Source organism: Pipistrellus hanaki, assembly GCF_964339955.1.
Source record: "Pipistrellus hanaki genome assembly, chromosome: X".
Lineage (NCBI taxonomy): Eukaryota > Metazoa > Chordata > Mammalia > Chiroptera > Vespertilionidae > Pipistrellus > Pipistrellus hanaki.
Window position 1 is genome coordinate 95952487 of NC_140524.1, and position 12496 is coordinate 95964982.

At 37.8% G+C, this 12496-nt stretch overlaps 1 protein-coding gene across 2 annotated transcripts in view; it reads right to left on the bottom strand.

The window, feature by feature from the left end:
• Window positions 1-12496, bottom strand: part of PPEF1 (protein phosphatase with EF-hand domain 1) — a 106048-nt gene that overhangs the window by 19133 nt on the left and 74419 nt on the right. For both annotated transcript variants that reach the window (XM_084869602.1, XM_084869603.1), the window contains 3 exons: window positions 6445-6611; window positions 3531-3567; window positions 2622-2771 (listed from right to left, as the gene is read on the bottom strand). In XM_084869602.1, the coding sequence (XP_084725728.1) occupies window positions 2622-2771; window positions 3531-3567; window positions 6445-6611 (354 nt within the window). The remainder of the gene's footprint in view (window positions 1-2621; window positions 2772-3530; window positions 3568-6444; window positions 6612-12496) is intronic.

The following is a 12496-nucleotide window of genomic DNA, read 5'->3' on the forward strand; positions in this document are numbered from 1 at the left end:
CCTGGTCTAGAAACTTCTATCCAGGGTCTGTCTTCATGACTGAAATTGAAACAGTCCCAAGTATCAGGGGAAAAAAAAGAAAGAGTTGGAAAAGAGAGCTCAATGTTCAGAGCTTACTCTATGATCTTTTCTTCATCTAGGTAATTTTTTTAATCCTAATAATTCAATATGGTAGGCATTTTTAGCTTCAATGTATAGGTATGAAAACTGAGACCTAGACCACTTTGGTTCCTTGCCCAGTCTCCCAGCCAGGAAGTGGCAGAAGCAGGGTGAAAAGTTAGCTATACCTGTCTGATGTCAGAACTTCATGGTATTTACTAGGTCAAGGTGGCTCTCAATTTAGGCTCTCCACAGAGATAGTAATGGGCATTCCAGAGACATGAGATCTTAATATCTGAAAAACCCTATAGAGGGCTACCTGCTTGGGCTAATCTCAGGAAGGGAAAATTTTTCAATCTGATCAATTGGTAGTGACTGCCACAGCTGATCAGTTCTGTAGTGATAGGACAGGTGGTGGTAGAGTGTCTCATTCCTGCTATGTGCTTGCCAATATTTGACTGACAAAAACATCATGTTCCCTTGCTCTTGGCTAGAATCATATCCCCTCATTATGCTAACACTATCTTATGTTTATCGAAACATCTTATTGACTTGACTATTTATTGATACCATGAGAAAGATGCATTAAACTTAGGGTGGCCTTAAACTTTGTTGCAACTGGGATATTTTTGAAGAGTACAGGGAGGTGCTATTAACAATTATACCAAGACAACAGGTATAAATCAGGAAGTATGATGATCTTTGGGTGAACTTGGGGGGGGGGGGGCGGAGAGAGACTATGCAAAATCACCATAGAATTAGCAGTAGGGTTATAAAAATGTTTTTATCCAGTTCTGTCTTAGGTTTGCCCACTTTGCTCTTAAATCTCTTAGGAGATATTCAATAAACATTGATTTAAGCACTTGTTACATCTTAATTTCTGGGGATCCTGGGGCTATATCAGGGAACTAGAGAAGCAGGGGAAGATAGTAAACAAATACCACAGTTTGTTATTTAATTTTAGTAACTGTTATGAAGGATACTAGAGGCCCGGTGCACAAAATTTGTGCATGGGGGGAGGGGGTGGTGGTGTCCCTTAGCCCAGCCTGCACCCTCTCCAATCTGGTACCACTCGAGGGATGTCCAACTGCCCGTTTAGGCCCGATCCCACTTATCCGACTGCCCACTGGGATCGGGCCTAAATAGGCAGTCAGATATCCGTCTCACGATCCAGGACTGCTGGCTCTCAATTGCTCGCCTGCCTGCCTTCCTGATTGCTCCTAACTGATTCTGCCTGCCAGCCTGATCACCCCCTAACCACTCCCCTGCCAGCCTGATTGATGTCTAACTGTTCCCCTGCCAGCCTGTTTGCCCCCAACTTCCTTCCTCTGTTGGCCTGGTCACCCCTAACTGCCTTCCCTGCAGGCCTAGTGCTTCCCCAACTGCCCTCCCCTGCTGGCCATCTTGTGGTAGCCATCTTGCGTCCACATGGGGACAGGATCTTTGACCACATGGGTGCAACCATCTTGCGTGTTGAGTGATGGTCAATCTGCATACTACTCTTTTATTAGATAGGATATACAAGGGCTTCAGAGCATATAAAAGGGGATTGATCTACTCTGCACATTATGGTTGGCTTTGCAAGAGGGAATATTTAAGCTGAAAATAAAAGGGTGAGAAGTTAGCAATAATATTATCATTCATATGTGTATAGTGGTATAATTGCTCCAAAAACTCAAGGTGAATAGGTGTCACATTTCTGTCCATATCAGATTAAACTCCAGCTCTGGACTCTATCTACCTAGATTGGATAGAAATTGGTCATCAGTCCTAAGGGGTAAGGGTTCCTGTTTCTCACTAGGACTATATATGATCATCTGGCTCCACAACTACTATTGGGCCTCATGCCCATATGGTACCCCTAAGCCTCTGGTCTGGGGACTTGGCTGGTACAGAGGGAAGAGAACTCCAGTCATTCTACAAAGCCCAGTGGAAGGAGCCTTTCCCAAAGGTGGGAGAGCTTTACAGGACCCGCACAACCACTTCCCTCGGAGGTTTAATACACGCCCTTGCTCTGTTTCTGTTGTTTTTAATGATTAATTAGGCTTAAAAATATTTCCAAAAATATTACCCTGAACCATGTGGAGTATATTATAAGGGAACACATATTCAAGTGCTGTCTGATTCCACCTATGTTAGGTACCTAGAGTAGGCTGTGGGTTTAATCCCCAGTTGGACACACATGGGAAGCATGCAAAGGAATCAATCTCTCTCTCTCTCTCTCTCTCTCTCTCTCTCTCTCTCTCTCTCTCTCTCTCTCTCTCTCTTCTCTCTCTCTCTCTCCCCAATCCTTCCTCCCTCCCTCTCTCTCTCTCTCCCTCTATATATATTTAATTCCCCAATGTATAGAAGTTACCCATTTAGCTCTTTACCATACAATCACAGATTTTTCTGAAATTTGTACCAATCTTTTCAGTTATAACCATGAAAATACAAATGAATACAAAATAATAAATTTTTAAAAGAGGCATATATCCTCTTATAAATCTATGAGACAAGATTCATGTACACTGCCTTCTTACTTTGTTTCTTTCTATATGATGGAGTAAATTCAGATCCGTAGACTCTGATATGCCACCATGCATGATCAGGATCTCATCATCAATGATTGTACCAAGGGGAAGCCAAGCAAAAACTTCTTCCAACACTTGTAAGATTTTCTTCCCATGTATCTGTAAATAAGAGCTTGAATAAGACTCATTTTCCTGATGGGTTCAAGTTTATGGAATAGTTGCAATGGATGGACAAAAAGCAAAACAGTTTTCATGACACCTAAAGGAAGTCAGCACAGAGTCACTAACACACTAGCATCCATTCATCATGTCTTTTTATTCTGTATTTTTGAGAGTCCTTCCAGGACTAGCTAATTTTCAGAGATAGTAAATGACTTGCCTGTCATATGCAAGCCAACCAATCAAAAGCCCAACCACCTCCTTTATGGGGCTGAAATTACTCAAACTAGCCAATCCTAAATCTGCTTACACTGCTTTCCCCATTCCTTACCAGAGAAAACACAATAAACACACTCGCCCTCTCAATCCCTGTCTTCTGCCTACCCTTGGTGCTTCCCCATGTGCCCGCCCCCCAATGTGCTGTGTGCCTCCTATTTCCTGATAGCTTATTAAAAGCCTTTTCCTTCAGGACAGCTATGTTTTCATCCGCATGTTTTTCCACACCTGAGTAAAACAAATCCCAGGTACCTTAAAAACAATGGAATATGTTTGTATCTACGCCAAAATCTACAAAAGTCACATTGAAAAAGCTTGCTTTAGTCCAGGAAGAAAATTAAGCCTTTGCCATGGCTAGGGCTTCCTACTGTGCTTTTACTCATATAAATTCTCACTAGTTCACCCATAACCCTTCCTGAAGGCTATTTTTTTACTTCAATGTACAGACAGCAAAGAAAATTTTTTTTAAAGTATGAGTATTACCTTATATTTACTCAAGACTTCTTTTGTGAATCCATACCTGGAAAAAAAAAGGGGGGGGGGAATTAAAACTATTGAATTAAATGTTGTTAACTCCTACTTATGTAAACCATGCAAAAAGGGGAGGTCTTGTCATCTCACTATCACAAATGTCAGCAACTTAAGAAACTAGACTTCAGTTGGAACTGATTATTATTTACTCAAGTGTTTGCTAAGCATGATGGGAAAGAGCAAAAGCAGCCAAAACTTTTCTCCCTATACTCAAGGAGCTTGTAGTAAAGTTGGGGAAAGAAGATAAGATTTTGTGAAACAATCACGAGCAACTTTAAGAATATGTGGTAAGCATAGTTTGTGTTAATGCTTCAAGTACCCAGAGAGGAGCAATGTGGCAGATGGAGAAATCTGTGTGGGAGAATGCTTTTAGTCTAAATAGAATTTCTCAGACCACCTATATCTTACAGTAAATGAATGATATGGAGAGGGGAAAAAAGACCGAAGACTAAGAGAAACCTAGAAGATAAACAAGTTGGCTCTTTATAGTCTCTCGGATATACTTCACGTTATGTGATAAAGGTTTTAATAGAAAGTGTCAGGAATTTTAGAGCCTGAATAACAGTTACTAAGGGAGATTTAATGATGAGAATTTTCTTCCGTTATTTTCCCTTGCTTTAGCATAATAGTATATATTCTTAGTACCCAACACAGTGAAGTTGGATCACAACATACTCCAGGTTTCTATGCAAATCATATCATGTCAGTCTTCTACAGTATAACATGATGTTTTCTGAGACTCTTTCAGTCCTGTTCTCAGCAAAGGTTTCCATGTTCTTAAATCCAATAAACATTTTGCAGTCCCCATCTTTCTTGCTCTTTCTGAAACACTAAATACAGCTGACTACATAATCCTGGAAAACTTCTTTTCTCATGGATTGTGTGAAAGTAAACTATCCTGGTTTTCCTCTGGCCTTTCTAGCTACTGTGAATCTCCTTTGCAATTTCTCTACTAACATGCCTTAAACAATTGGGAGTTCCTTCAGATTCTGTCCCTTCACTTTCTCCCTTGGCAATGTCATTCTCGTCTAGGGTTTCAGTTACTATTTACATGCCAGTACTACAGGACAATATTCCAGCCCACACTTCATTTCTGAGCTCTGGACAAGCATACTCAACTTCCTACTCAAAGCAACTCAGATTAGCTTTCCTCAAACTGAACTCATCATTCCCTCTCATCCCATCTTTCTCCTCTTTTCATGTTTCCAATATCAGGAAACGATATGTACCTCCAAACTCAAGGCAAAAACCTAGAGTCTATCCTTAATTCTCTCCTCTTTCAAGTCCCTCATACCACTAAGCATTAAATCATCATTTCCAAAACTCCTCTTGAATTTATCTACTCCTTTGCATCTCCATCCACACCACTGTAGTGTAAGTGAGAATCCATTTTGTACTGTTCAACTCCTTCTTAATTGACTTCTCCATATATACTGGTACTCTTCTCTGTCTTCAAATTTACTCTTCCTGCTGTTTTTAAAATATAACCTTGCAATACTCTCCAATGAATTTCTGATGTCCTTAGAAGAAAATCCAAATTCCTTTGCATTATCCAACCATTTCTTATGTCTCCAACCCTATCAGACACCATCCTGTCCATTAGTCTATGCCCCTACCTCCTGAACTTCTTTCAAATCTAAAAAGTCTTGTTTTATGTACTGTATAAGTTGTCCCCTCACTGTGAAACACCTTGGCCTTCTCTTGATTTCCTAATTCATTCCTCAGGGCTCAGACTAACACCATTCTTCTGTGAGAGAACCTCTGTCACCTCTCAGCCATATTGGATCCCCCAGTTTACAAACTCACCGCACTTGCAAAACCTGCTCAATATGTGTCTTGTCTGCTAGATGTAAACTCTATGAGGGTAGGGACCATGTCTCTTTCATTAAACATTGAAGCATTAAATAAATATGATTGGCTAAATTAATAAATGAAGGGATAAATGGTATGCCCAAATAAAAGAATTGAGCTATATTATACATTAATGGGCCTCTGATAATAGTCTTGGAATTTTTTTTTTCATAGTCTCAGCATTTGCTTCTATACCTAAGAATTAGTATTTAAACTCTGTACTCTGGTCAGGTGCCAAAACTGCCCAAAAGACAAAACTAATAAGTTGCTGAGCATTGATCAAGGTATTCAAAAGCCCAGGACCAAACACAGGAAACAGTCCATGCCTTCTACTGCCCTAGGGCAAACTGGTTCCTGTTTTTCATAAGTAGAGGGGAAAAAAGGAGGAAGAGGAGAGGGAGTAGAAGAAGAAGAAAGAAGAAAAAGGAGGCCATCTATCACCCATTGGGCCTTTCAGCAAAAACTAGTAAACCATTTAACCAATCTGTATTCTTCAAATTTCTAGTGAGTCAGATAGTTGAATGGTATGTTGCAGCTGTTCTCAAATATGTTTATGAACAACTGTGCCAGAAGCAATTACTATGTCATAAAAAATATCAGTGAAAAATACGGTACTAGTGTCTGAAACAATACATGACACAAGGCAAAAGGGTAGCAACAAAATGATTCCATCTAAGCCTGCTCATAGAACCTACAAGGACACCTCCAAACCTGGCCTAACACATCTACCCTGCACATGATATGGACTGTAAAGGGTGGGCATGGGAGGATAAGAACATAATAGAAGGGAGAAGGAAGAACCAAAGTAGGAAAAAAAGACTGAAAGAGGACTTCAGAATAATGTATACTCACTCAGTAGAAGACTGGGGCTTATAAACAGGGGTAAGAATTGAGATTTCCCTCATCCCTACTTCTCTACACTCACCTCTAACTCTTTGCTAGGAACTAAACATGATGGAAGTTTATATTGATAAAATGGGAAACAAAAGAGGAGATATAAAGGGCTATAGGTTACCTCATATTCATCAAAAAGTCTTCATGGTTCCCTCGGTTCAAGCACAGGTCATCACCATAGAGAAGGAAACTCACAAACAGGATCATTAAGATCTCGATGGAATATTTTCCTCGATCCACAAAGTCACCATTAAAAACATATGGGTTATACCCAGAGGGGAGGCCATTCTGTGGAAGGAGGAGAGGGAAAAAACAAGCAATTACAAAAATATACTTTTACTTTGTACTTAATGTCCCTGTGGACATGGAGAAAGAAGCTGAGTCGGTTCTTTCATTTGAGAAAATTTGCTCAGTTGCTTGAGTCAGTTTCACTCTTCCGGGGCAGACATCTCCTGCAAGGGACCTTGAAAGTGAAGAATTAGCTTGAGGCAGGAAGATATCAGGGGATGGGGATTGTTCATTCTACCCACCATCTACTGTAAGTTTCCTCTAAAAGGAGCTGATATTTGTGCTATAAAAAATGGCTACTTTCGTCTCTTCCTTTTCCCTGTAAAAGAGGGAAACTTCTAAGGGGCCCTGTGTTTAATTTCTCTGGGCTTTGTGTGATTGACTCAAATTGCAAAAGGAAGATGACACTATATTCCCCCTCCCTAGATCAAATGACAATGGATACTAAAGTGCCCAGGAATGTATAAGGCACCAATAATTGTATGTAAGACTGATACACCAGTACATTCTGATATAATCACAGTATTGATAGTGTGTTTTCTCACTGCTCACTGACCAGACCATATTAATTGTTAAATATTTTGATTATCACTCCTGGGTATAAGATAAAACCTTTAAATGCAGTGTTAGCATGACAAATAACTGTGTTAGCATCACAATATACTTGAAAGCAAGTATTCACAAAGATATATGCACCCCTATACTCATTGCAGCATTCTTCACGGTGGCCAAGACAAGGAGACAATAAAAGTGTCCTGTGATAAAAAAGATGTGGTATATAACACAATGGAATACTACTTAGCCATAAGAAAATATGAAATACTGCCATCTGCAACAACATGGAAGAACTTTGAGAATATTATGCTAAGTGAAACAAGTCAGTCAGAAAAAGCTAAGAACCAAATGATTTCACTCATATGTGGGACATAAAACTGAAATTCATGGGCACAAACAGCAGTGTGGTGGTTGGCGGAGGGAAGGTGATAGGGGGTGAAGCGGGTCCTAACATATGGTAAAGGAATATTTGACTTTGGGTGATGGGTACACAGTGCCATATACAGATCTTGTAACACAGAAACCCACACCTGAAACCTTTATGATCATATTAACCAATGTCACCCCAATACATTTAATTTTTTAAAAGTTAATTCTTGACATTAAAATTTAAAATATCAATCAGAGCTAAGTAAAAGAAAGAATGGTTGGAATATATATTATTTACCATAAAGAGCACAGATAAAAAAAATCTCTCACACAGAACAAAAAGGAAAGTGATGAAAATAATGAGTAAGAGATTAGAATTCAAAGCCAAGAGAACTAATATGCCAATAATAATAAGCATTCCAGAATCATGAAAAAGAAACAGATGGAGAAGAGGCAATAATTACATAAACAAGAGGGAATTTTCTATGGTTAAGAAGAGATTTCCACCTGAAGTTTGAAAGAGATCATGACTCCTGTGCACAACTTATGGCAAAAAATATCCTATTACCAGGTAAAAAGTCTTAGAAGTTGCCAGTCAGAAAGAATAAATTATTATACAAAGGGAAAATACTTATCCAGGCATCAGACTCCTCACCTGTAGTAGTGGGAGGTAGAAAATAGTAGAATTAAAACTACAAATTAAAAGGAGAAAAGGACTAGGCTAAGACATCATTAACTCCTGAGAGGGATAGAAAATATTTGCATATATGTCAAATATCAAATACCACCAATGATATAAATGTTATTAGGGGTGGAAGAAAGATGTGAATGTGTAGTAAGTGCTACAACAAATGAATACATATTGGTTGCTTTTTACGTAATAGAGACAGTTTTAGGTGCTAGAAACACAGAAGTAAACAATAAAAAGTCCCTGCATTCACAGAAAATAGCACCTACATATCCCATAGAGGAAAACACTCAAGAAAATATTCTAACCAAATAACAGCGGAAATAATAAAAAGTCCTGAAGCTGGGGAAAGAACAAGAGGAACAAATACAGACATGAAAATGAACCTTGAAATGTATAAATACAAATCAATAGTGAAAATGTGGAACTTGCATTTAAATACTAATCAAGGATTATAGAAACAGAAAAGACATACTATGAAGGAAAACCTAATAATGGTTAAGAACGAAAAATATGGCGTGAGCAATAGCCAGTACTTAGAGAGTGCAGGGGTGGTGAAGGAAGAAAAGTAAAATTCTCTACAAATCTCATCTGGAACATACATAGAAAAGTATGAAATAAATACATTTACCCTATTGGAGGAGAGAGAGAATAATTATGGAAAAATAAAGTTATGGCTATTTGAGAAACACATATACATTATTAATTTAAAATGTCAGGAATGGGAAGAAACTGAAAAGTAAATGGGAAAGCACAGTAAAACTGACAAAGAAAACAATAAAAAAGAAAACGTCACCAAAACAACAGAAAGAAAAATAAAAGGATGAAAACAAGTTAAATAATTAGTAAATAAAGTATAATAGAAGAAAAATTTTCAAAAACTATGTTTTACTAATTGTGAATGGATTAAATTCTGCCTTTACACTACTAAGATTACCAGACTACATTAAAACATAAAACTCGGGCATAAATACAGTTTGTGAGAAAGGAAAGTTGAAAGTAAGGTCAATGCAACAAAGAGAAAGCAAAAATTCAAATAAAAATACCAAACATAGTGGAATTTAAAGTACTAAACAATATCACAAAGCAACATTACATCATATTAAGAGGCACTTTATGAAGAACATACAATTTATGAATTTTTTTTGTTTTTTTTTCTTCAGGTTTTAAAACTTTTTATTTGCATATTAAAAAAAATTGTGCATTCCAATAATTAAAATCATTTGAACAAAAAAAAAAAATAGCACTCTGATTAAACTGCATTTTACAGCCTGCAGGACCCCTTGACCAGCTTGGTGTTTCCTCTAGATCTCACCCGCGTCAATTCATGAATTTGTATTCAATACAAAAAGGAGCAAGTTTTTGCGTCATTTTGGCTATTATAAATGCAAGAAGAAATTATTTAAAAATATAAACATAATATTCAGATTGAATTATTGGTTTAAAATAATATACACACATTCCCATTATGCAGCTGTAAGAAAAAAGGATATCTTACCCTTTGATACAGCATGGATGGACCTGGAGACCATTACGTTAAGTGAAATAAACCAATCAAAGAAAGACAAATACTAGTCTCACATGATCTCACCTATTTGTGGAATCTAATAAACAAAATGAATTGACCAACAACATAAGACCTGAGGCATGGAGGCACGGAAGAGATTGACATATTTTGGTGTATGTGTGTGTCGGGGGAGGGGGGGAGGCAGAAGAGATAAAGAACTTATATAGGTACTTACTAGAGATCCAGTGTGTGGATTCATGCAACAGTGGGGTCCCCTGGCCTGGCCTGCACCCTCTCATAATCCAGGACCCCTCAGGGGATGTCAGAGAGCTGGTTTTGGCCTGATTCCTGCAGGCCAGGCCGAGGGACCCCACCGGTGCATGAATCCATGCACCAGGCCTCTAGTATGCATATAAGATCTTTGGTTAATCTCTTCTTGTCCTCCCCCTCCCCACTTCTCTCTGAGATTCATCAGTATGTCCCATGTTTCCATGCCTGTGGTTTCTGCTCCTGTGTTGAGTGTCTGCCCTCCAGGTGGTCAGTGCACATAATAGCTACCAGCCAGTCAGCCAGTCAGCTGGTCACTTTAGGCTTTTATATATATAGACATACATTGGGCACAGAAAATAGGGTGGTGAAGGCGTGGGGGAGTAGAGGCTGGGAGAGGAGCATAAAGGAAGGGGAAATGGTGGAACATCTATAATACTGTCAATAATTTAAAAATATTAATAATAATATACACAAATTCTTTGATATTTCCTTTATTTTTTAAATTATTTTTTATGTATTTCAGAAAAGAAGGAAAAGGGAGAGGGGGGAAAAAAAACATCAATGATGAGAGAGAATCATTGATCAGCTGCCCTACACTGGGGATTGAGTCTGCAACCCGGGCATGTGCCCTGACCAGGAATCAAATTGTGACCTACTGATTCATAGGTCAACACTCAACCACTGAGCCACACCAGCTGGGCAACACTCCCTTTAAAGGTAAAGCCTAATTTGTCATCTCTTGAATGTAGGCTGGACTTAATGATTTGCTTCTAACAAATAGGGAAAAAATCAGAAGAGATGGTGTGCAACTTTGGAGACTTAAGTTAAAAAGGACACTGCAGCTTTCTGTTTGCTTTCTCTATCTTAGATTATGCACACTGGGGAAAGCCAGCTGCTGTACCAGGAGACTACTCAGGAACCTTATGGAGTGGCCCATGTAGCTGATCTGCCAATAGCCAGAAAAGAACTGAATTATTGTGTCTGTAGCCATATGAGTTAGCAATCTTGAAAATCGGTCCGCCAGCCCATCAACCTTTCAAATGACTATGTCCCTGGCCAATAGTTTGACTGTCTTCTTATGAGAGACCTTATGCCAGAACCACCCTGCTAACCTGCACTCAAATTTCTGACCCACAGAAATTATGAGGTAAATGTTTGTAGATTACTATGCCACTAAGCATTGAAGTAATTTATTACACAGCAATATGTAACATGCATATTTGGACAGATATAATAATAATATGTATGGAAAATTAGTATATAAACAATGGAAATATGAAGAACTTTGAATTCTATAAATAGAGAATATAATTAAATTTCCTTTGTCTATACAGTATCATTTACTTGATTTTGAAGAAATTCTTAACAAATTCAAAATGAGAAACATTTTATAGGATTTATTCTCATATCATAATCTGATAAAATTTGAAAAAGTAAAAATGTTCAAAAAATTTGAGCTCCTTAAATTTTTAAGATCCTAAATTAAAAATTGTAGTCTTGATAAGCACTGAATTAAGAGGAAATTAAAAGCAGTATCACAAATTCAACAGAAAGCTCAGTAATAACTAAAATTTAAAAAGATGTTTAGTCTTAAATACCTTCATTTGTACAGAAGATGCACATGAAAGATTGTATTCATCTTAAAAAATTAGAATGTAACAATAAAATCAATAAAATAAAGATAAAATTAATAAAATAGAACACAAACAAAAAGAAAAATACAGGGATGGGCAAAAGTGGGTTTACAGTTGTAATACAATAATTAATAAATATTAGTACAAGTATTAGCATACTCACAACTATAAACCTACTTTTGCCATTCCTGTATATAAACCCATAGGGTGACTCTTTGAAAAATCAGTAACATCAATAAAATTGATAAATTCATTATGAGCCTGATGATGCTAAGTGAATAAAAGAGAGAATGAATATAAAAGATTAAAGATCAGAAAAAAATACATAAAGATATGGAGATATAAATAAAAATTAGATATAAGTAAATTATATAATATCCACTTCCATGGCAATGTACTTTCACAATCTAGAAAAAAATGGAGGATTTCCTTGGACATTAGAAACTACCAAAACTAATCGAAAAGAAGTAGAAAACTTATAGTGCATTGGCTCCATATGGCTTTATAGCCGAGCTCGATCTCAGTTTTCAAGAGAAAATAGTTTTTTAAATCCTTTTCTGAGGATATTTTTTATTGATTTTAGAGAGAGGAGAAGGAAGAGAAGGAAGGAAGGAAGGAAGGAAGGAAGGAAGGAAGGAAGGAAGGAAGGAAGGAAGGAAGGAAGGAAGGAAGGAAGGGAGGGAGGGAGGGAGGGAGGGAGGGAGGGAGGGAGGGAGGGAGGGAGGGAAGGAGGGAGGAAAAAAATAGGTAGGTAGGTGGTAGGTAGATAGGTAGGTGTATAGATAGATATAGATAGATGGATAGATAATAGATAGATGGATAAACAATAGGTAGATGATGGTGATAGATAGATGATAGATAG